Source organism: Pinus tabuliformis, chromosome 1_1, assembly GCF_031772625.1.
Source record: "Pinus tabuliformis cultivar Carrire ecotype Pingquan chromosome 1_1, CPIR1, whole genome shotgun sequence".
Lineage (NCBI taxonomy): Eukaryota > Viridiplantae > Streptophyta > Pinopsida > Pinales > Pinaceae > Pinus > Pinus tabuliformis.
The window spans coordinates 245606339-245631633 of record NC_142297.1 but is presented as its reverse complement, the minus strand read 5'-3'; the positions used below and the strand labels follow the sequence as shown (position 1 = coordinate 245631633).

At 38.5% G+C, this 25295-nt stretch overlaps 1 protein-coding gene across 4 annotated transcripts in view; it reads left to right on the top strand.

The window, feature by feature from the left end:
• Positions 1 to 25295, top strand: part of LOC149212442 (auxin response factor 19-like) — a 96050-nt gene that overhangs the window by 20643 nt on the left and 50112 nt on the right. For all 4 annotated transcript variants that reach the window (XM_089391850.1, XM_089391851.1, XM_089391852.1 and 1 more), the window contains 7 exons: positions 6648 to 6746; positions 6863 to 6919; positions 19774 to 19929; positions 20052 to 20136; positions 20462 to 20552; positions 21093 to 21257; positions 21350 to 21472. In XM_089391850.1, coding sequence (XP_089247976.1) covers positions 6648 to 6746; positions 6863 to 6919; positions 19774 to 19929; positions 20052 to 20136; positions 20462 to 20552; positions 21093 to 21257; positions 21350 to 21472 — 776 coding nt within the window. The remainder of the gene's footprint in view (positions 1 to 6647; positions 6747 to 6862; positions 6920 to 19773; positions 19930 to 20051; positions 20137 to 20461; positions 20553 to 21092; positions 21258 to 21349; positions 21473 to 25295) is intronic.

Genomic DNA, 25295 nt, shown 5'->3' with positions numbered 1-25295 from the left:
CCCGCTTTTCATCATGATATACATTCACTCCCTTCCACTCATTTTAGCCTCCCATTTATCTCTTTTCCCATCCGGGTCCACGTGTTCATTGGGTCCACATAGGGTTAGCCTTCTCCCCTTGTCCACACCTTAGGTGAGGTCTGGAACGATGCCTGGAGGTTGATGCAGCTAAAAAGAAAAGAAAAAGCATAGTTTCGCCACTCTCAACATGAAATGTACCACAAAATGCAAAAGATCACCAAGACATATAAATTTAGCACGTGGGAAAAAGCCAAGCATGAGCTCTGCCCCTTATCCATGGCCATCACCCTAGTTCCTATGGGCCCTAGATGAGCCCCCCCTCCATCATTAAGGAACCCATGATTGTCCCAACTTCTGGTGGGGATGAACTGCCCCACTTTAAGGGGGTATCCACTGCTATATATTACATAACATGCTCTCATCCCCTAGAACCCCAAGCAGTTATGAAAAAAATCAATCAAAAGCAAAAGGCATATGAATAAGGGTAGAAAAACAAAGGCCGGAGTACTCATGTACCACGATTTGCTCCCTCCTACACTCATATGCCTAGGTGTGGGCTTCCCTTATTATAGCTACCCTTATACCATAACATGTGGTCTGGATGATTCCCCCGATCCCCACTCCGTTCCATTACTTTATCATTTGCCACCTACCACTTGAGGGATGTACCATGGACATGTCTCCACTTTTAAAGATGAAACCACCTAATAGGATCCTTGGTTAATCCCCTTATTGAGCTTGGAGACATTTGTACATGCCAAAGCCCACTATGGAAGGTCATGCCACCATGAAGTGCCCCATTGATTCCATTACTTATAAGCTCTTTTACTTGATTATTCTAATGATTTGTTGTATTGGAGGGCAAGGGGACGCATTGGATCTTATGCAGGATTGCAGGTGGGTCTTCATTTGGGGCTTGGTCTCCCTAAGGCTAGAAGGACACACCTTGTGAACATCTAGGTGGGGTATGTGCCTTGAGAGACAATGATGATGGTGTTTATCAGTCATTGTCTCGCCAACATTGTGCTCTGATCTTCTGGATAGATAGAGTTGTTAGTCAAGGCCTTGCTACGTGACAATATCGTTGAGAAATCTATAGGGAAATGATTAGAGTGATTTCTCTTTTCTTGATAACTGCTTGTGATGTCTTTTTACTTTTTTCTTAATTATTAGCTTCTTTACTTATTACTATATTTTATATCATCAAACAACTATAAAACAAGAAGAACAAGAACACATGATATATGTTGCAAGCTAGGGCCAAAACCTCTCCACTTGAGAGGAAATCTCGTAAATCTCTTCTCTTCCTTATAGATTCTTCAATTGATGAATTCCAAGGCCTTAAGACCAAGACCAATACCCTCTAAGGCCAAGTCCAACTCTTCCGGACGATGTGCTTTCCTTGTCCAAGTCAAACCTAGTCAAATCTATTCCAATAGCACAACTTCGATCCCCAGTTGCAGAATTTTGGCCTTCACTACAGACTTGAAATTTTTGGCCCTCTTGCAGTTGTTGCTGCCACACATGTGAGCTGTAACACCCTCCTCCCACATCTATCCAAGTAAACAGCCAATCGGGGTAAACATGTGATGAGAAGTTACTATGATATGATTCGACCTCCTAAGTCACGTTAAGGAAGTGGATCAGATGGAAACACACCATACAAACCTTCAACATCACCAATAAGACTCCTAAGAATCATCCCAACCTTTTTGCTAACCAGCCCTCGAGTCCTACTGAGTTTTTAAGCTATTAAACCTCTGGACGCTCCCATGCTATGGGCATGCTAGCGTCCAGAGAGCTCTAGACGCTTCCACAAGCCTGCATGCTTGCGTCCAGGGAATATTTCTAGCAGACCTGTGCCAAAGTTCAAGGAATTTAAAGCACATTTCAAGCCTAGAATGCCGGCCACTGCCCAAAACTTGTTGTACTTTCAGAATCCATTAAACACATGATGACAAGATTAATAAACCAAAAACTAACTCCAGAACTAGGCCTGGCCATCCCCAACCGAGACTGACATTTTGTCAAACACTTGGGATCAATGCAATCTACAGTTGTAAATGACATATCTAAGCACAGGGGTCTCGTACTTATCTGAGATTCACTATGAGGCATTGTTTCCTTATCACTTTAGCTATAGTTTCATCTATTAGGCCATAGATACATTGTTCATTCATATACAAATAAAAACATGATGAGAGCTATACATAGCTACAGTCATAATACATGATCATAACCAGCATAATAACAACAAAAATACCAAGGATACGTTAGACCTATAATCCACATATAAACCAGTATATTACTCATGAGATAAAAAGGAGAAATAACCTCATATTAATGATGCAAAAGCCAACCCGGTATGGGACTACCACGTTCCACCTGACCGTAGAATGGCTGAGCCAAATCTCTCCTCAGCCATTAACCCCCGTGGCATATTCAAAGCATGAATGTGGGATCTCATAAAACACATCAATCCAAAACCATCCAGGGCTTCTAGAGGCCAACCAGATCAACTCATCAAACAGTGATTCCACCTCACGGTCGAACATCACAAAACCATCACCAGATTGGTCTCTACCCAAACTATCGAGGGATCCAGAGTGTTTGTTCCAACCTGACTTCCAGGACTAGTAACTCAACCCACGGCTATTGTTGGGCTCCAAAGTGTTTGTCCAACCAAGGCTCCAAGACTAGTAATTCAACCCACCAAGAGCTCTAGAGCGTTTGCCCAACCAAGGCTCCAGGACTAATAACTCAACCCAAGTTGTTACAGGGCTCCAGAGTGTTTGTCCAACCAAGGCTCTAGGACTAATAACTCAACCCAAGCTGTTATAGGGCTTCCAAGGCGTTTCTCCAACCAAGGTTCCAGGAACTAATAACTCAACTCAAGCTAAAGGAAACATGAGAACCAACTAGAAAACAAAGCAAAAGAACCCACAACACCATGGCTATCCAGGAAATGGCAAGATTAGGCAAATCCACTGTCAATCCAGGCAATCCTCCATGCCAATGATAGATCATAACCAAGTAACCACATGCATTTGCCATGCATGCCAAAACTAGTGAGGGAAACATACATGCAACTCGGTACCTGCAAGCAAAACTCACTGTAGCTACTAATCCTGATGTCCTCTTGCGCTTTCCTGCTCTTCCATTGCCTTCTTGCTCCAAAACTCCAAGTATGCTACACTCCTCCAAGAGTCCTCCTTGAAAACTCTTAAGTGTCCAAGAGTATGAGAGAGAGAGAGAGAATAGAAGAGAGCTCCCACCAAAACCTGTCAAAATCTTACCAACTGATCCTTAGAAGCCTTTTTATTAATGGGGCCTCTATTTTCTTCATTTTGCATTATTTTCCTTCAATTTCCTCCTCACATGCAACCACAACCTTTCACCTCCCCTCTCTCCTAATTTCCATTATTTCATAAATAAAACGCCAATTAATGCCTCTTGCCTTTCCAAAGCCTTTGCCATTGCCTCTGCCAATTTTCTTTAGCCATAATAAACCGAAGTGAACACCCACCAGGATGTTTTGCCCGCCATTCAGCTTGGAATACGTGTTCCATCAACCGTTGCCTTGTATATTTTTACATGGATTTTTAACTAGTGCTGTTATATGAGCTTCTTTTGGCCTTCCAAGGCTTCCTTAGACCTTCGCTTGGCTTTACCTTCCTTCTGGAGCTTGAGGATGGCTTCTTGTGATCTTTGCTTGACCTTCTTTTCTTTTCGTCTTCAAGATCGAACCTGTAGAAGAAAACCCTAGATCAACTGCATAAACCCTAGCCTTCCTTCACACGTGTGAGAGAGAAATGGCCCAAAGATAAGTCCCCTTCGTCCTCTTCCTTCTTTGTTGCCTTCTTCTTCTTCCTTCTTCGCTTGAATGAGTGAGTGATGAATGTGATCCAAGGAGGTCGAGTTTCCTCCTTTATATAAGCTTCTCAAGGTGGACATTGCTTCTCAAATTAGGCCGACTTGCTAGCTGCCAAGCTGACTTGGTCCTGGAGGGTATTTTGATACTTTTAAGGACAAAAATAAGTTTCTTTACAAGTTACAATTTGCCCGATGGGGTATTCAATTTATGACAATGACTCTTTTGACTTCTTGACCTCGGACCAACCCTAGAAGCACTCAATGGGTGCTTGAACTATAAAATAAAAGACCTTGAGAATGAAACCCATGCTCCAAAACTAATAATAATAATTTTCTTTCATTTTACAATTTACAAGAATCAAAAGTACATTTCATATTTATGAAGGCCGAACCTAGTTACACATTTTTCAACAAATATTGGTTGGTATGATGAGATGCAATGAGATAAGATGAATTAATAGCTTATGAGATGGTTTACCAATCTAACTCTTCTTATGACAATCTTCAGTATGAGAATGCCCAAGTACCATGTATGTATTATGAATACCTCCCTAGTTAAGAGGGAGTGTTGAAATATGTAACTAGGCTTGGTCTTCATAATGTCTATTGTAATCTTGATTTCATATATTTGATATTAAAGAGAAAATAAATTTATTATTGTCATTTTTGATGCACGGGTTTCATGCTCAAGATAAATTTATTTATAGGTCAAGCACCCAGTGAGTGCTTCTAGGTTTGTAATAGAATTATGAAGTCAAAAGAGTCATTGTCATACATGTAAGACCCCTTTGGGCATCTTGTATTATGTAAAATAAATTTATTTGAGTCATAAAAGACCCTCCAAGACCTTGTCAACAAGCAACAACAAATCGACCTACATGAAAGAACAAGTTGGCCTCATGAAGGGCTATTCGAACACCTTGTAAAGCCTATATATAAGCGACATCGACCTCACTTGAAGACCATCCAATCAGCTGTCAGGAAGATTTAGAAGACGAAAAAGGAGCCTAAATACCTAACAAAGAAGAAGAAGAAGAAGAAGTGGAGTTTTTTTGCATTGTCTTTGGGCTATTATCTTTCACGTGTGAGAAGATTAGGGCACCTATTGCAACAGCTAGACCAAATTGCAGAATTGCCAAAAGAAGTCAAGTTAGGGCATACTTTGCAAGCCGAGTTCCACAGAAGAAAGAACCATGTCAAACGAAGGAAAAAGGAAGGAAGAAATCACCATCCTTGTCACACTCGCAAGAGCTAGGGTTTCTGCAGTAATTGAGGTTGCAGAAGAAACTGCTGGGGTTGAAGTTGCTATGGTTGAAATTGCTGGAAAGAAGCTCATTAAAGGAAGGTTTGACTTTGGTCTTGGAGCAGTTTTTGTCAAGGGTCTTCGGTCTTGGAATTCGTCATTTGAAGAGTCTATAAGAAGAAAAGAATTCTGGTGGGTTCTCCTCTCAACAGGAGAGGTTTTGGCCCGGAATGATAGTCCTCTTGTCTCATTGATCTTTATTGTTTGGTAGCTGTTTGATGATGGAAAACATAATAATAATCAAGTTGAAGAAGAAGCTAATCAAGTTAAGTAAAAAGACATCACAAGCAGTTATAAAATTAAGAGAAATCACCTAACCTAGCTGTCTCTAGATTTCTCAACACCACAATAATGAGGTTTTCTACCTGCTGAATGAGAGAACTGCAAAGCAAGTTTGAGAAACATGCGGTATGACTCTGTCCTTATGATTCTATGGATTCTCCGCACGATTGTATGAAATTCACCGCACAGATTGATCTGCAACCTGTAATTACTGCCGGGTTGCTCTTCTCATTGCTGCACTTTTTTCTCCTTTCCTTGGCCTCCTCTTCACCTTTGGATGAAACCATATTTGTGAAGAATCAGTGTTCCTTTTCTCTCTACCTTGCCCTGCCTTCATAGTTTTAGCGCAGACTCTATTTTTTAAGATTACTCCTGGTCTAAGTACAATTTAGACTCAACTACTAAAAATAAGACTTTCACTTTTTTACTAAAATGAATTACAAAATAGAATTACTTTTCCATAACTAGAATTACTTTTTGAAAATAAATTTTTAAACAATATCTTGAACTACTTTTCAAATGTTCACACTGAGCATGTGCAGGAGTTCCTATTCGATCTATCATTCTCAATAGGATTTAACCCTGCTTATCATCTGAATCAGCAGTGCAGATGTCAACACCAAGTGCCTCCTAAATAATGCCCTTCAGAGAGGAGCATGGACTGGTAGCCTTTGGGGAGTAATCCTGGGTGGCATTAACTCTCTGCTGATGGTGCTTGGAGCAAACTTGCAAAGGATGATCAAGTAGAGCCACTTATAACATCTAGGGCTGAAGAACTCGTAGCAGAGGGAAAGAATTTAGTTATGCATCTTTGAGTTGGCCTGTGGCAGCAGTTTTGATCTTCCTAGGATCCCTTGCTGTTGCATGGTAGGGAGTCCAGGTGGCATGGGTCAGGGAGCAATGCCAGACAGTCTTGGTGTGCTCTATTGTGTTTAGGTTACTAGAAAATGGTCATAGCACAATATTGAAAAGTTTAGCATCTTCAAAAACATTCTCGTATTGTCTCTTGTAAAGTTTAGCATCTTCATTGCTATCCTTTCAAGCGTTTATCTGATGTTCTGCATTACATTCATTGTAGTAAAATATTATTGGAAAATCAAGCATAATTTGTCTTTTCTATTTGAACCATTGTTTACTAATTAACCTGACCTTTTTTTTCTGCCTCTAGGTTGCAGCTTCTACTCAGAAGGTAGCTGACACACACATTCCAAATTATCCTAATCTTCCTTATCAGTTGATGTGTCAACTTCACAATGTCACGTTGCATGTAAGGATGCCTGTGCTGTTAATTTTATAATCTAATAATTAAGGAATTTACTACTGTTCCAAAAGTGGTGCACATGCTAGGACTGAGTATCATATCTGATATCATGGTTGTTTCAGGCAGATGCAGAGACTGATGAGGTATATGCACAGATGACTCTGCAACCAGTGAACAGCGTAAGTGGCAAAGCCTTCTGACAGTGATTATTTCAATCCATTTGCAAATTTATATTAAGATTCTTGTTTGCTAATTGCACCAGCCCCTGTTTGCCTGGTGCCATGCTACACCATAGCTGCTGTATGGTGCTAGTGAACATGGAGATAAAATGGTTCAGTTGTCATCCAATTGAAAGAGTTGTTTTATGGTGACTCATTCATGGCATAAGTTTTTTTGTGTTGTATGCTTTTCATTCTCATCACATACTTCAGTCATCCTGAATGCACATCAGCTTATGAGATTGATACTGGAATTCTGAAAGTTGACTAAATAATTTTGTGATGTGTGATCTTATTGTGCACAACTTCCTATGTCTTCACTGCTGGTTGGATATGTGTATGTGTGGAGTTTCTTTCGTTTGGCCCTGAATGCTAGGAGATTAGGGCTTCTTCTCTCCTATGTTGCCCCAGGATTGTATAATGGGATCCCATCATGGTGCCCAAGGACTTCTACAGTGAGCCAGTGCCCTTGTCGCCTCCCTTGCCTTCAGCCATCAGGCCTTGGAGATCTTGACATCATCCTTAGATCTCTCTATCAAGATGTCCAGTTCTCCAGTATCATACTATCGATTTGTATTACGGCACCTATCATACTGCTATATATATATATATATATATATATATATCTCTTTTGGTGTCAGTTAGACCTAGTTATTACCTTGGATAGTTATCTATGATGCACTTTTTCTTTACCTTCCTTTATCTTGCAGTCAGCATTACCTAGGATTTGCTTTTGCACTCCCGTGCTGTAATCACATTGGATGTATCTTTTACTCCAATTGACTTACTTTTGTGGTCATTTGTTGGACATTAATAAAATTATCTGATGTTATTGGCAGCTTTTGGCCACTTATCGACTTGAAGTCTATCTTGTATCTCTTCCAGCCTCATTGCGCTACTCTTTTGGTCGCTTCTGGACATTAATATAATATCATATCTTCTCTCTCTCTCTCTTTTTAATATTCAAATATTGATAATCACTCTCTCGGGAGTGGATTGTGTTAATGAGTAACAGTTCAAATTGATGCAGCCTTGGTGCATGAGCAGATGCAGAAGTATATGATCGGGCTTTTGCTAATGATTGTGGTTTTCACTAGAAAAATATAAAGGTTTGATGGAGGGCAATTTCCTGAGCCTATAACTCCACATCAAACATGAGGCCTTTCTTTGTTTAGTTGGTAAGTCACATGACACGAGGACACAGAAGACATGAAAATACAAGAATCTGACACATGACACGGCGACCCCCTGGAACATGACACAGATGACACGATATATATATATATATATATATATATATCACAGATTCTTATTCACATGTTGATTACACAAATTCAATCATACATTATACATACAATCGCAATTTATCAATGATACGACTAGCACTTTCTACTACATCAATGACAATAAATTGACAAACACAAGCAATTAACCATAAACTGCAGTTTTGTCATTAAGTCGTCAAAATCAAAATGTATTACATGGATACTGAGTCTTGACTCACCGAGTCACTGATAGTATATGTGGGAATGCCAATGGAAAATACCAAATACAAAACAAGGTAGATACTAGAACCGTAGCTTAGGATATGTTGTAGCATATTCTTCTCCTTTTAATCCATTTTCTACATTAAGTCTCAATCCACATTTCAAATAAAATAAAAAAAAAATCAAAATAAAAAAATCAATGAATATATGTATATAATGATAATGTTAATTATTAATTAAATAATAAAACATAATTAATTTAGATTAATTAAATTAACAAATATATAGAATGATTGATATTAATTAAAGTTAACAAATTAATTAGATTTAGAATTAAAAGTCAATTAAATAAAAATATATAATTAAAAAAAAGTAAAAAGAAAGTAAAAACAAAAATAAAAGTCAAAGTTCAAAAAACTCCGCTCGCTAATTTTTGTAGCCCACCAAAATTTAAGGGGAATAAAATATTATTTTTATCAAACCATGTGCCAAAGAAAGCTGTTTGTGAATCCCCCCCTAGTTGTTTTGAAAACCATGGACGGGAGGCTCTGCAATTCATGAAAGGATGCCACATAAGAATCAGTGAAAACCAGTGGTAAAAATTAAGGACCCCCCTGCTTCCTTAAATATCGGTAGGCAGACCCCCCTGCAATTAATTCTAACCATAGATTTATACATTGGGATTCAAAATAATATTAGATTTAAAATTTTTATTTTAACAAATAATAATAACGATTAGATCAATTACTTTAATAATTTGTAATCAATGATAGAACTATAGTTTTACTATTTAATAAAATCAATTGCACAGAGTTAAAATAAATGAAAAATAAAATTAATAAACTGAACTAAAATTAATAAATAAACCTATTAAATAAAATTTGGCTCCACATATAATGTATTTGACTCTTATACTCCAGCAGTGGACATGATTTTAGCATATGAAGGAGGAAGATCAACAGTCAAAGGATCAGCTACAGATGTCAGGCAGGAAAATCAGCATCAATAAACCAATTTCCAGAATTGAAGGCAGAGAATTTTCCAATAGTTTCAAGTTTCCTGCAACAAAATCGAAATATTATTTATTTTTAGTTTCTCTTTTAGGATTTTATTCCAGGAAAATTGTAATAGTTCAGGATTATGTTTCCTATATAATGTTTGATTTGTAATGTAAAAGAGGTTGCTTTTTGATGCCAAAACTCTGAGATTTATTTGTAAAGTTTGCTGTTACAGAGAGTTAAAACTTAATATTGAAGGTTTCTAGCTTCAGTTTTATGACAAAACTTGTTCACATGTTTGTGCTTCCAATATGACATATCTTTATTGCATATGTTTGAGGTTGTATAAAACACTGGGCAAGGCTAGGTTGAGTATCAACCTCCCTAACAACCTACTGCATTGTTATGTTCTTTACTGAGTAGATCATGGTGACAATGTGTCACCGCTGATCCCTCTAAATCAATAAATCGCTACTTCTATACAAATTCTTAAATGTATTGTTGTTTGCTGTAGAGATCCTTATACACGTTTCAGTTCTTAATCAGATAATTAGACATCCAAGAAGGATATTTAATTTCTCCTCCATTCCTCCATCAAAACCTTTCAAGCTATGTTTTTCTGTCATAGCTAAATGCTGGCACTTGGATCAGGCTTCTGCAAGAGAGGGTTTTGTTTGTGAGCAGGGATTTGTGACTCATCAACAACCACCTATACAACAAATCCTAGATCTGGACGTTGTGCTTCATAGGCTGCTATCCAGTTATAGTAAACAACAAAAGGCCTCGTAATATTGAGGGAGCCCCCTCTAGCTCGAGGGTTAACTTGAACCTAAAGATTGGTTGAGTTGGTTTTTCAGCGTAATTTCGCAGCCAAGAACTGTCTTCGAGAAATAGTCGCAACAGGATGGAAGAATCTCATAGGCTATAACTCATCAACATTAAATTTAGCATGACTACCACTACTCTCTTTTGGATCCTCCTCTTTTGTATCTGATGTAATGTCTGCATTCGCTGGTGTGGAGGATGACCCCTCAAGAGTATCACCATCATCAAAAGTGATATGTTCTAGCACTGGCTCAACACTGCGGTCCAAACCCATATCATCAGGAAAGACATCCCACATCTTTGTTGTTCCCTTCAACCACTTATCCTTTTGCCTGTAAATAAGATGAAGATTGGTGTGCACATACACCATTGTCTCTACCTTGGATTGCTAAAGCATGCTCTTCTTCAAACTATACAGATTCCCATATGTGCCCCAATTCCTCTTGCAACAAGAGGATGAATTAACTTGAGAAAGGAGCCTTATGGCTAATTTCTATAGAGGAGGGATGTAGGAATTTACAGGGTAAGTTCCACAGAAAGAATACCAAAAGGACACCGCTCACAACCAGATCTCAAATCAATACACCAGTATTTTTGACGTGGTTAAAACCCTCAGAGTGCAAGGAGGGAAACAGTCCACGGCCTGTCCCAACGTGGGTACTACAGGCAATTTATTAATCAAAGAATGAAAATTTACATAAGCTTCTCTCATGCACGGATTACCCGAACAATGACCCTCCATGCGCTTTAAATAGAACTCATGGACCAATCGGGTGTCAAGCCACGGATCAAGTGTCGGTAATACCGAGGTGAGAGTGAACCGTCGGATCACTACATATCGTGACCGTCGGATTGTAAGTTACAAAATGTACAACGGTAAAGAAACACACTTTACCTAACTCTAACCTAACTCTATACTAGACCAAGTTGAACTTAACTATATCCTATGTGTCGGAATATCCTAACATCCCCCCTTAAGAACAACTTGGGATAGGATTGAAGGATTTACAAATATGACACAATAGGAGAAGGAAGGAGGCACTAGAGCCTATCCCCCCTTAGTGACAACTTCCTGAACTCCAAGCATATATCGAAGTTTAGTGAACTTCGCCTCTGTGAGAGCCTTTGTGAAGATGTCTGCAACCTGATCATCTGTTGGACAATATTGCACTTCAAGAACATGGTCATGAATGAGCTTTCTGATGAAGTGCATGTGTAGTTCAATGTGTTTGCTGCGCTGATGCTGGACTGGATCTTTGCATAGCTGAATGGCACTTTGATTATCACACCAAAGTGTGGTTGGATGCTGCTGCTCAAAGCCAAACTCTGATAGGATCTGACGAAGCCACAAGGCTTCCTTACTAGCTTCCACGGCACCACGATACTCTGCTTCTGCTGACGAAAGAGAAATGGCAGCCTGTTTCTTACAAGCCCATGTAATAGGTCCTGAACCAAGAGTGAAGACATAACCGGCAGTAGACTTCCGATCATCAGGGTCACCAGCCCAATCAGAATCAGTGAAACCAACTAACAGAGGAGCTGCTTTGGCACTGTAATGAATCCCAAACTGTACTGTACCTCGAACATAACGAAGTATTCTTTTAGCTGCTTTCCAATGACTTTCACGGGGGTTTTGCATAAAACGAGCAACAAGGCCAACAACAAAGGAAAGATCAGGACGAGTATGGGTTAAATACAAGAGTTTTCCGACAAGTTGACGGTATAAGGTAGCATCAACTTCAGGAGAAGTACAAGAGACTGAAAGTTTGACTCCAGACTGAAAGGGAGAAGGGGCTGGCTTACAGTCTTCCATGTGAAAATGACGAAGAATATCACAAGCATACTTGGACTGGGAAAGGAAAATACCCTCTTGGGATTGCAAGACTTGAAGACCGAGAAAATAGTGTAAATGTCCTAAGTCTGTCATTTCAAATTTCTTTTTAAGGCTGGACTTCACATGGTTTATAAGGTTGGGATCACTACCAGTAAGAATAAGATCATCAACATAAAGAACAAGGATGATAAGAGAGTTGCCCACTTTCTTGGTGTAGACAGTATTGTCAGAATGACACCTAGAAAAGCCAGATTCTAAAAGAAAGTTATCCATTTTGGCATACCAAGCCCGAGGAGCTTGCTTGAGGCCATAAAGGGATTTCTTAAGTCGACAAACAAGGCTGGAGTCTGTTTGTATGAAGCCAATGGGTTGTTCCATATAGATTTCTTCCTGCAAATCCCCATGCAAGAAGGCAGATTTAACATCCATCTGATGGACTTCCCATTTTAAAGAGGCAGCAAGGGAAAGAACAAGGCGGATAGAGTTCATTTTGGCAACAGGGGAGAAGGTTTCAGTGTAGTCAATGCCTTCATCCTGTGAAAAGCCCTTAGCAACGAGACGAGCTTTATGTTTATCAACTTTCCCATCTGGTCCATACTTGGTTCTGTAAACCCATTTACATCTAACAAGTTTGCGTCCCTTTGGTAGAGGAACAAGATCCCATGTATTATTTGTCATTAATGAATGATATTCTTCATTCATAGCTGCTTCCCAATGTGGATGGCCTGAAGCTTCTGCAAAAGTGTCAGGATCATGATTTACTGGAGCTTGAGCCAGTAAAGAAGAGGCTTTTTCAAACTGAGAACGTGTACGTCGCTGATCTGTAGGATCACCGGCAAGATCACCTGCTGCATCCCGAGTAGCACGGACCCATCTTGGAAGTTGAGGATCCTGAGAAGGTGGGGGAGGATTATCATCCTCGCTTTCATCATCTGAAGAAGAAAGGTTTTCAAAAGTAGAAGAGATAGGAAGAGGTGGCACATCCGCCGGACTAGGCTCGCAGGCCGATTTATTTTCATCAAATTTTACATCTCTTCTAATGATAACATTTTTGGACTTAAATGGAATAAGTCTATAACCTTTTACATCTTCAGAATATCCAACAAAAGTACATTTCTCACTCTTAGGTTCTAAAGCTTTATGCTTTTCATCTGGAATATGGGCCCATGCTTCACTTCCAAACACACGAAAGTGACTTACATCTGGTTTAATGGAACTCCAAGCTTCTTCTGGAGTGATATTCTCTAGAACCTTAGTAGGAGTGCAATTGATTATATAATTTGCACAATTAATTGCTTCGGCCCAAAAACTAAGACTGAGTCCTTTAGATTGCAGCATACAATTAGCCATTTCCTTTAAGGTGCGATTTTTCCTTTCAGCTACACCATTTTGTTGTGGAGTGTATGGAACAGTATGTTGCATTTGAATTCCATTTTCGGTGCAAAAGTTGATGAATGCGTTTTTAACATATTCTCCACCATTATCAGTTCTTAGCTTAAGAATTTGATGTCCAGATTGTTTTTCAACAAAGGCTTTGAAGGCCAAAAAAGTGTTAAATACTTCGCTCTTGAGTTTTAAGAAGTATACCCAAGTGCGTCTGGAGAAATCATCAATGAAAGTTAAGAAGTACTTGCAGCCAGAGAATGAAGCAACAGGAAGAGGACCACATAAATCACTGTGCACAAGCTGTAAAGGGGCTGAGGCGTGCCAAGAGGCACGTTTGTCAAAACTGTCCCGATGATGTTTTCCGAGTACACATCCGGAACAAACACCATCTCTGCAAGATACCATAGGAAGACCTGTCACCATATTTTCTTTACATAGATGCTGAAGGGAGCGATAGTTTAAGTGACCAAATCGCTCATGCCAAAGTTTGCTCACTTCATCATTATGAGCAACAAATACTGAGGGAAGATTGGATGACCCAAAGTTGTGAAACTTATACAACCTTTTGGAATCATCAGCAAGACCAGTAGCTAGAATCTGTTTAGGATCTTTTAGATCCTTGATTACAACATCATGAGGTGAAAATTCAACAATTTTACCTTCACCTGAGTGAGTTATCTGATAGACAGATAGAAGGTTGCAGGATAAGGTTGGAACACATAATACATCATTAAACTGACCATTGTCTAGATGAACAGTTCCAGTCCCTACAACGTTAAGAGATCTATCATCACCAATATATATATTTTTGGTGTTACAATCATTTAAAGAAGAAAACATGGCTTGGTTTTTGGCCATGTGACAAGAGGCTCCAGAATCAATGAGCCACTCATGAGAATGAGAAGAAGAAGAAGATACATTTAATGCATAACCAGACTGAGATGATTGACAATGAGATGCAGAAAGTGCCATTCCGGAAGTTGAAGTTGAAGTAGGCTCCACATGGATGTTATGTTTCTTCATTGCGGCTTCCAAGGCTTCCATCTTCTTAAAGCATTTAGATTCTAAGTGGCCATCTCGATTACAAAAGTTACAATGTCTATCAGTCTTCTTCCATTTGTTTTTATTGGTCTTATCATTTTGCTGAAATGATCTTTCATTTTGAGGCTGAGATGGTTTAGGACCATTTTTTTGAGGATATGACTTCTTAGGATTCTTTGAATTTGGTTGCTGCTGGGCGGCTAACGCTTTTGTGGAAGAGTTTCCAAGATTAAGAAGACCAAGGTGTAAGAGTTTTTCTTGTTCTCTTATTAAGGAATCACAAAAGGAGTCAAAGGAAGGGGCCTTGTAGTCTTGTCCTTGACAAATGAAAGCTTCCCTTGTAGAATGGAAAGTGGAAACAAATACAGAGTAGGCTGGTCCCAACTTAGTAAGGATGGAATAAATAAGGTTACCATCTTCTTTCTTAACTTTAACACCTTCCAAGAGATATCTAAGGGTCTTGAATTTGGACAAGAAATCTTCAATGCAAGAAAAATTATTAGGATCCAAAGTAAGCAGCTCATTTTCAAGTTGATGGGCTCTAATTTCATTTTTAATCCCAAAAATTTTAGCAAGTTTTTCTAATGCTTCATGAGGAGTCTCAAGTCCTGCAATGTGGAATCTAAGATCAGGAGAAATAGACATCCCTATCAAACCACGTGCTTGATCTTGTCTATTTTCCCATTTTGCCGCCTTGTCTTCATCTTTTGGTTTCTTCTCTTGGTTTGTGGCTATTCTGAAGAGACTTTTACTTCTAAGTAAATCTTCCATGTATTCTACCCATTGGAAGTAGTTAGTGCTGTCAAGAATGACTTGGCATGGACTTTCCATTTAAAAAAAAAACTGAAGATGAAGATGCTGAAAGTAAGTGTTCCAACGGATAGATCTCGAAAAAATAGGCGGTTTTAAAAAAAACGGCTCTGAAAAAGGCTTCCGGATGAAGAAGTTATGGCTTTTTGAAAAAAAATTGTTGACGTTGCCGGCAAAGTGCGCGAATGAAAAAAAATCCGCCCCCACAAAATGGAGACTTGAACCCAAGACCTCTACTCTCTTAAAATAGCTTTGAACCAATTGATCTATACAAAAAATTTGAGAGAGAGAGAGAGAGAGAGAGAGAGAGAGGGGGGGGGGGCCTTGGTTTGCGTGCTTGCCTTGAGAAAGCTCTTTTTCCCTACAAAACACAAAACACAAAACCCAACACGAATATGCAAAGAAAAACGAACCTTGCGGCTCGAAGTTAGCTTTAGCCAAAAAACTAGAAATTAAAAAAAAAAAAAAAACTCAAAGTTAGCTTTAGCCGAAAAACTAAATATTTTTCTCAATGTTTCTGATTTTCCGAGATCACACTAAGGTGCAGGGAAAAGAGCATACGCATGAGAAAAATCCTTCCTTTCTGTTTCTGATTTGCCCAGATCGCACAGAGTCGCAGGGCAAAGAGCATACGCAGAAATGAAAGGTATAGATCCGGTTAAAAAAAGGGGCTAAATAAACTGAGACCGAAATAAGCAGAGAGAAAATAACAGTAAACTGCAAAAGAAACACTGTATACCTCCCGATCTGAAAAATGACGCAGCTAGGGCTACCGGAAACCTTTTCGCGTGAAACGAAAGGGGTTCCTCACTGGAACAGATGCTCCGAACGCAACAGAGCAGTCCTCTCGGCCCGAAAGCAGTCAGAAACAGCAGATCTAGGAAACGATAGCCGCATGCAGTTCTACCGGCTTCAGATTTGGATCACCAACGGATGCGGCCCTCAAATAGCTCTGATACCATGTAGGAATTTACAGGGTAAGTTCCACAGAAAGAATACCAAAAGGACACCGCTCACAACCAGATCTCAAATCAATACACCAGTATTTTTGACGTGGTTAAAACCCTCAGAGTGCAAGGAGGGAAACAGTCCACGGCCTGTCCCAACGTGGGTACTACAGGCAATTTATTAATCAAAGAATGAAAATTTACATAAGCTTCTCTCATGCACGGATTACCCGAACAATGACCCTCCATGCGCTTTAAATAGAACTCATGGACCAATCGGGTGTCAAGCCACGGATCAAGTGTCAGTAATACCGAGGTGAGAGTGAACCGTCGGATCACTACATATCGTGACCGTCGGATTGTAAGTTACAAAATGTACAACGGTAAAGAAACACACTTTACCTAACTCTAACCTAACTCTATACTAGACCAAGTTGAACTTAACTATATCCTATGTGTCGGAATATCCTAACAAGGGAATGTTGCCCCATGAGTTTCCCACCAAGCATCACCCCGTTGTCTCTAATCACATCATAGCTTTCAAATCTCCCATTGCCAATGGAAAACTTTGGAAAGGCATCCTCCACCTCATCAAGGAATTCTTTATCTTGAAATATGCATCTCAATGCATCCTTCCTCCTTTGTGAAATCTCACCATCCATGTGAGGAGGGAATATACGTGAAGGTCAACCATTGAGCTACTCATTGTTGTAGTATTTGTTGAAATTTTAGTGTAGCTAGGACTAGAATAGTTTTTCACAATTGATAACTACTTCTATTGATGCAATCAATTCCTTTTTTATACTTTAATCAACAAGTAACTATACACGAAAAACTTCAACCATTCAATTCTTCAATAAGAGCAGTATATAGAGATCACAATAGACAATGAACAATAAAGACAAGTTTCTTCAAGATTAGGCTCACAGCTAGGGCAAAACCCATAGGGGGAAAACCTAAAAATTTTTTCCTTATGACAGAGAGATTTTGTTCATCAAAATTACATCAAAATTGTTCCAACAAATCCAAATCAGTCCTCAATGAGAAATACCAATCAAAGTTTGTCAGTATAGAGAGAAAGATCAACTTCAATTAGTTTGCACAACAAGGACGAAATTCAGGGCTATGATAACTGTAATAAGAAGTTGAAAATAGCACTGAAGTCACCACAAAAAGGTCAACGAACTGTCCACAGAAGGCTTGGCCAAAAACCGCAGTCAATATATTTGGTCAACGTAGGTCAACTCCAATGAGAGGCAATAATTACAGTCAACAAAACTCTGAAGTCCTTGGCCTCCAAGAATGATGTAGAACAAAAGCTCAAACAAAAGTAATGATGCCCAAGACAATGCGGTCAAGATAGCTCCAATAGTAAAGTCAAACCAAATCAAAAGAAACCCTTTCCTCTTCCTTCACACGTATGGTATTGCTTTGTGAATTTACAGATCGAACTTGTTATGAATTGGTGTCCAAATGAATGCCAACGAGCTCATATATATGTGTGTCACATGTGGGCTAACTAGCTCTAATGGAGCCGACTTGTTGAGCTTTTGAGGTCGACTTGTAGATGACAAAAGATAAATATCTCCTTCAATTTTGCAATGAAAAATGCTGACCTTAGCTGCTTAATTTTTCAACAGTATTTTGGATTCGATGAGTGAGCCAAGCAATGCCAAGGTGTGTAATTCTTGTCCCACCTGTTGACAAGAATATCTTGTATGGTGGTGAAGAAGGCCTCTGTTGATATCTCATACTCAGGGCACTCAACTTGAAAAATAATGCCCCCCACAAACTCAATCATGGAATCCCACCCCTCAGAAACCTCTCCTAGGAAGGGTAGGTTTGTGTTTGCAAATCATAACAAAGCAATGAGAGGATCCATGATCTTAATATTAAGATCTATGCTCTCCCACCAAGCATTATCTAACACTATATTCTCGACTCTTTTTGAGGTTGCTTGATCTATCTTTCTCCAAAAAAGACCAAAACTTTGAAATAACCATGGCCCCAAGAGTGGTCTTGACCTCCCTCAACCTCCTTAACATGATGAATGTGGAGGAAAACCATGTATGTACAATCTTCAACAGTGATAGATGTGTATACCCTTTGTAGATTGTGAGGGCATTGGTCTTTTTGAGCCGAGAGGCTCATTCTGCAACCCAGTATGAAGACAATGTGTAATTATGCCTGTGCTCAATTTTGAGTTGACACATGTCCCTTAAAAACAATACTTTAAATAAAAAAACACTATGGGCTACAATAAAAACATAAATGATGTAGTTTTAATTAAAAGCATTATAAAACATCAATAACGTCATTCTCATTGTGCTCACTTGGTTTATTGTTATTATTACAATCCAATATAAAAAAGATGATGTAAAAATATTTCACTCACTCTTTGAGTTATAAATAAAATATTTCGATCCCTATGTTAAATAATATAATTTTTAAAAATTAAAAAAAACTTCTATTACCCTTATAAATATTTCAATATAGAAGTTAAATAAATCGTTTGAATATTCATATTAACTAATATATTTAATATGTGTGTTAATGTTGACGTTAGTAAAATATTTCAGTTCTCCAAATTAGCACAAGTGAGGGAAATTGGTCCAAAGCTGGCTTTGAGCAGTGCATGGGGTTGTTTTTCGGCAGACACATGTCACAAAATCCACTAGTGTCCACTAATATAGCTAAATTGGGTCAATGGGGCTAGGAATAAAAGTGATTAGTAAACAATAAGTAGTGCCAAGAGCACCTCTGGAAACAAGAAATCAAAATCTATCACCTACATTTGAGAAAGAGTAGACAATAAGAAAGGGAGGTGGTGAACCCTCAAAAGCTTTGCAAATGAGCGTATGGAAAATGCTACCAAAAGGGTTCGTTAGGTTTGATCTGTGCCCCACAACCACCCATCAGCTGGACCTCCATTTGTGTGATAATTTTTTAATCAGGTACATGCCTGTCAATCAATATCCTCATGTTTGAAGAAATCTATTAAATTATATTTGCTTCTTGCTTGCCAAAAAACATTTAGTGTGTTAGTAGTAAGATTTTAGTCAATTTTCGTTGCCTCTCTACCTGACCATGGTTTTGGCAATTATTTTACAATATTGCAAATAATAATATTCAAATTTCAAAACCTTATAAACCTATGTAAAGGTTCATGGACGAAAACACCATGTTTTGAGGGTAAGCAGGATTCTATTGTCAACTCTGTTTCTCCGTGGAATCTGATTTTGAAAGGTGTCGATCCTAAAAATTGATGTGATTTATCCGGAAGAGTTTTGCTTTAGTATTATGTTATAAAACATCTATTTTTCATAATGCATGTTTATATGTGTTGTATCCCTCTTGTCTTAAAAAAATTGATGTCCACATCCTTTGCACTAAGGCAAGGAATGTATAATCCTTACCCACCATTTATGGAAAACTATTCTTGGAAAGGAAAAATTTGATTTAGTGACGGAAATTTATTTTGTTACAGTGCAATAAGGAGGAGATATTATCATCTGATCTTGGCCTTAAGCAAAGTAAACAACCAACAGAATTCTTCTGCAAGACATTGACTGCAAGTGATACAAGCACCCATGGTGGCTTCTCAGTTCCTCGTCGTGCTGCTGAGAAAGTGTTTCCTCCACTTGTATGTTACTCAATTGTGCTCTAAATTAAGATCTTCGAAATATTATCATTCTTGAATGTCTATCTTTGAGTGTCTTTTGGAACCAACTTATGATGTCTTGTCATTGTGATTTCATGTGTCAGGATTTTTCAATGCAACCGCCAGCTCAAGAGCTCATGGCCCGAGATTTGCATGACAATGTCTGGACATTTAGACATATCTATCGTGGTAGGCATAATTGAGTTTTAAGTGGTTAATTGGGCATGTGAAGATTGATCTATTTGACAGTTTGAACTCAAATTGGTATTTATTGGAGGACTTGTAAAGTTGCAGGCTGGATATTTCTTCCTTGTTGTGAGATTTCTGGAGTTAAATTGTCTTCTTCCTTATATGTGTAATTGTTATCTTTGAGATTACAGACAGACAATTCTAAGTTCAAAATCAAGTTTAGTTGCAACTCATGTGACTGTTTTCTCCTCCTTGTTTGTTCAGGTTTGTGGGTTTATAGTGAACTTTTGTATTTCCATTAATTTGTGCATATTGTCTTTGTCAGGTCAGCCAAAAAGGCATCTTCTAACAACAGGATGGAGTGTATTTGTCAGTGCAAAGAGACTTGTTGCTGGTGATTCTGTTGTTTTTATAAGGTACTATTCACTTGAAGTTGCAATTTGTCAATCACTTTTCTTTTACTGAGAACCGTGGATGGATGCAACGACTATGGGATCTTTCTTTCCTAATTTGTAGCTTCTTTTAATGTGTCTATCTCTGTGTCATGTCCCCTCTACCTCCAAATTCGAGGAAACATAGAAGGTGGTTTTCATTCACAGATAATCCCTTTAGTTTAACTTTATAGTGGATATGTGCCTTGGATATGCTGGTGTTAATCTAGAAATTCTACAATAGGGGTGAGCATTAGTCTTACCTTATTTGGAAGAATAGGTTTTATATACAACAGAGTCGGGCACATCTTTTGCCACTTGCTGCAAATTTGGAACAGCTAACCTTGACTTAGGAATATCTGCAATAAGTGCAACTTTACAAGTTATCTTGTCATTTTAAGACTCCACGCTTATTTGCAATTTAGTTTCAGTGCTTTTTCGATGCTGCAGCTCACATGGACTATTACTTTTCTGTTTTAGTCAACTGCTCATCGATATTTTCTGTGTTTTCCTTATGATAAACAGGGATGAGAAATCACAACTACTACTGGGTGTCAGACGTGCAAATCGGCAGCAAACATCTATGCCATTGTCTGTTCTGTCTACTGATAGTATGCATATTGGCGTTCTTGCAGCAGCAGCTCATGCTGCTGCAAACCAAAGTCCATTTACTGTATTTTACAATCCCAGGTCTGTAGGAGCTACCATTGCCATGATATTTTGATCTAAAAAAATTCTGCTGGTTGGTTTCAGATGTACTTGAATGGTTTAATCTATAACAGGACAAGCCCTTCAGAGTTTGTAGTTCCCTTAGCAAAGTACAACAAGGCAGTGTATGGTACTCAGGTTTCAGTTGGCATGCACTTCAGAATGATGTTTGAAACTGAGGAGTCCAGTGTACGCAGGTAATTTTGCTTTTCAGTTTATTTTACAATGTGCAATTTTTAATGCTCCACTGTGATGCAGAATTATCCGTCTATTTTTGAGAAATGTCCAAATGCTTTGTGTGTGAACAAGTTGATAGAGATTTCCAGAATTGATGGATGGTTTAGACTTTCCTTGCATACCTACCATATTATGTGTTTAGTATTTATTCAATGTATTTGGCAATTTCAGTTTATTTAATAGCGGGCAATATTTAAGGCCAACTGTGTCACAAATTTTTCTCTTAATTTATTTTCAAATATCAAATGCTTGGTCTGTCTAAAGAAGGGGATGGATTTGATCAGAATTGATTGGTGGCTTGGAATTTCTTTTGACACAATATTATGTGTTTAATATTCATTCAATATATTTATACATATAATTTGCAACTAACAAATATGCTACTTCATCAAAAAATGCAGAAACTAGCAGAATATGCTACAACAAGCTCTGTTCATCAAATTTGAAAGAGCGAGGAAATTGTGCTGTAATTTGTAAACGTGATAATTGCTGCCAAACTATACATATTAGAATTAAAGTGATGAGAATGTTGGAGGGTACCTGTCACAAAAACATACAGTGAAACACAATGTTCTCATAGAGGTTGCCAGGTATAATATTTCCTTTATTGTAAAAAAATATTTTCTCAAGACAACTCATCTGGCCTATTCTCCGAATCTCCACTACCAGATCTCAAGACCATCTGGTTTTGATCGTTGCATGATGATGTCCTTTTGTTGGCATTGGCCTTCTTGGAGCTTTAATCATTGCCAGGGATAGCGAGGTTCTGTGGTTGGATTAGCTGCCTGGATTTGTTCTACGATAATTCTTTTCGGGCAGAGATCCAGTTAACGTATGTGTGGATTACATGCATGCTTGCTGGTAGGGTACTTGGATTTTGTTCATTACCGTTGTCTAAGGAGGTGATGTTTTAGCCCAGAAAACAATGGAAATCCTGGCACGATTTTGACAAAATCTGGTGGAAATTTTTGGAAATCTAGGTTACAGCTGTCAAGCTTCAGGTTTTGGGTGCCCCAGGGGTTGTGGACTAAGTTACCAGGATTCGGATATGGATCCAGATATGTATACGGATCTGGATTCGGATTTGCTAGTTTTTTGAAAATCTAGGATCCAGATACAGCAAGGATATGTCAAGTACAAAAAATATAATAATATTTTTCAAATTTTAATACGTCAAGTACAAAAAATATAATAATATTTTTTTTTTTTTTTTGTTGACTATTGGAATCGGAAACGACGGTGGTATCATACTCGCGTTACACGGGGTCGAATCCCACCGGCTGCCAATATAACCTCTAGGAGGAACCATCCAGCCCGCAAGAATGGCCCTCGGTTAAGACGAGACTCAAACTCGTGCCCTGCACAGCTTCATGGACGACTTAGCAGATCGTCTGTTGGCCACGAGACCAAACCTCTGCGGGCAATATTTTTTAAATTTTAATACGTCAAGAACAAAAAAATAATAATATTTTTAAAATTTTAATGACCACATTAATTTATGTGACTAGATATTTATAAAAAGGCCACATATTTATATTGCAATGTGGCTAGATATTTTTTAAAATTTAAATAACCACATTAATTTATGTGACTAGATCCCGTACAAAAAATATAATAATATTTTTAAAACTTTAATATCTAATCTTCATTGTTCAGAATTCTAATGGATTTTTTTTTTCAAAAGATCCCAAATTTTTCACTAAATGCACTAAAACATTCGACAACCCAAAACCCTTATTGAGAATAAAGACAGTGTCAAATGTGAACTTTGAAGAATAGACAAAAAAATCAAAATGATAAAACTAGACGCTGAGTTGAAGTCTTTAACATTAGACGCTCAGTTAAAATTAGATGTGAATTTTTTAATTAACTAATGCCATTGGGAGTTGGGACCACGACCACTGGTATTTACTATTTTGTGGATTGGACATGGGGGAACAAGAGGTCAGTTCCGGACCCAAAGCGGAGATAGTTTACTATTCAATGTTTATTTAACGTGAAAAAAATTAAAAAATGAATGAGTTCAGACCCAATTAAAAAATTTAATTTAACATTAAAAATTATCAAACTGTGAATTGTTGCCTGGTGAATCGTCCTCAGAAAATTAAAACAATTAGTCGCTGCCTGGTGAATAGTCCTGAGTCTGTTGCACATCGCTGTTGCTCAACACTCTATGAAGAGCGATCACTGCCTGGTGAATAGTGTGCAGCAGACAAATGCTCATGCTCCCTATAGTGTGCTCCCTGGTGAATAGTGTGCTCATGCTTGCTATCTAGGCGCTATCTTTTCAACAAATGCCACAGCCAGCAGAGAAATTTATGCTATCCATCTTCCGAAACGAAAACTGGTGTTGTCTCGCTGTCCTTCTCTGTTGCTATAAAAATGTCAATGTGTGCCGACAAACAGTGAAAAAGATAATGATCGACATAAAGCCAAATAAAAACCTAAAACTGAAGTCTACAAACTAAAAACCACGCTGCAAAAAATTTGAAATCAGGAAATATCACAGGAATTGTTTCCGATTTTGCAAGATCCGTTTCCAAATTCAGGGATGCGTTTCCGGCCAACAGTGATCCGTCACATTGTCGATTCTTGGATGGATCTAGGCGGATCCGGATCAGATCCGTCAATCCGTGGATCCTAGACAATGGAGTGCCGGGTCTGGTAACATAGGTTTTGGATAGTGCTGAATCCATTTCCACCTTCAAAAAAACGATTCAAACACTTCTATGGGCGGATTTTTTGAAGAAAAGAAAAAAGCCGGATTCCGACAAAAAATGTCCGCCCAGGCGAAATTGTCGCCTTGATAGACAATGCCTTTGTTCATATATGCTCTATCTCTCTCTAGGAACGATGCATGCTTACGGGATTGGCTTACTAATGCTCTCCTAGATGCTGGATGGAGGACCTTTAATCATGACCAGGGATTGGGAAGTACTCGGCTTGGATTAGCCACATAGAGGTTTTCTACAATAGTTCTCTTCAAGCAGAGATCCAGATAATGTGTGTGGATTACCTGCATGCTTGCTGGTAGGATACTTGGATTTTGTTTCATGTATGCTCTATCTCTCTCCGGGGATGATGCACGCTTATGGGATTGGTTTACTAATGCTCTCCTAGATGCTGAATTTATACTCACTGGTAACTTTAATATTGTTGAGTGGCCAGAGCAATAGGGAAGGTGGGTTAACTTCTATGATTTCAGGCAAAAAGGTGCCTATTTAAGATGGATTAACTTTGATTTTTGGGACTGGTCCACTTGGTCTAATAGAAGGACAGTGGAAGATAGAGTTTATGCTAGGTTGGACAAGATATATACTCGTAAGGAGCTGTTTTCCTTTTCCCATTCTAGTGTATAAAGTGTAGGTATTTTCTCCCAACATATAGGCTCCAATGAAATTCCTCAATCTCAATTGACATTTGCAGATTAAGGATCTTCCCATCATATTTCTCTGCAGATTGATGTTGCACATCTTGAATTTGAGCATTGTTGTATTTTGATTGCTAGAGTCTAGATTATGGAGTTGTGGCCATAAGGGGAGATTGAGTGGTTTTGTGGTGGGTGGCAACAGTTAGGGGGATGGTCAATTTTCTTAAAGGGTGGTGAAAGATGGTGGCATGGTTTAAGAGAATGAGAGAATCTAAAAGACCAGGAATACGTTGAAATATGGATGTTACTTGATGAGGTATTCATAATTTCACTTCAGAAGAAGAATCAACAAATGGGGAGCACATTCTTAGGTCGATGGAGGAATAATATTCTCAAGTAGCTATAAAATCTGA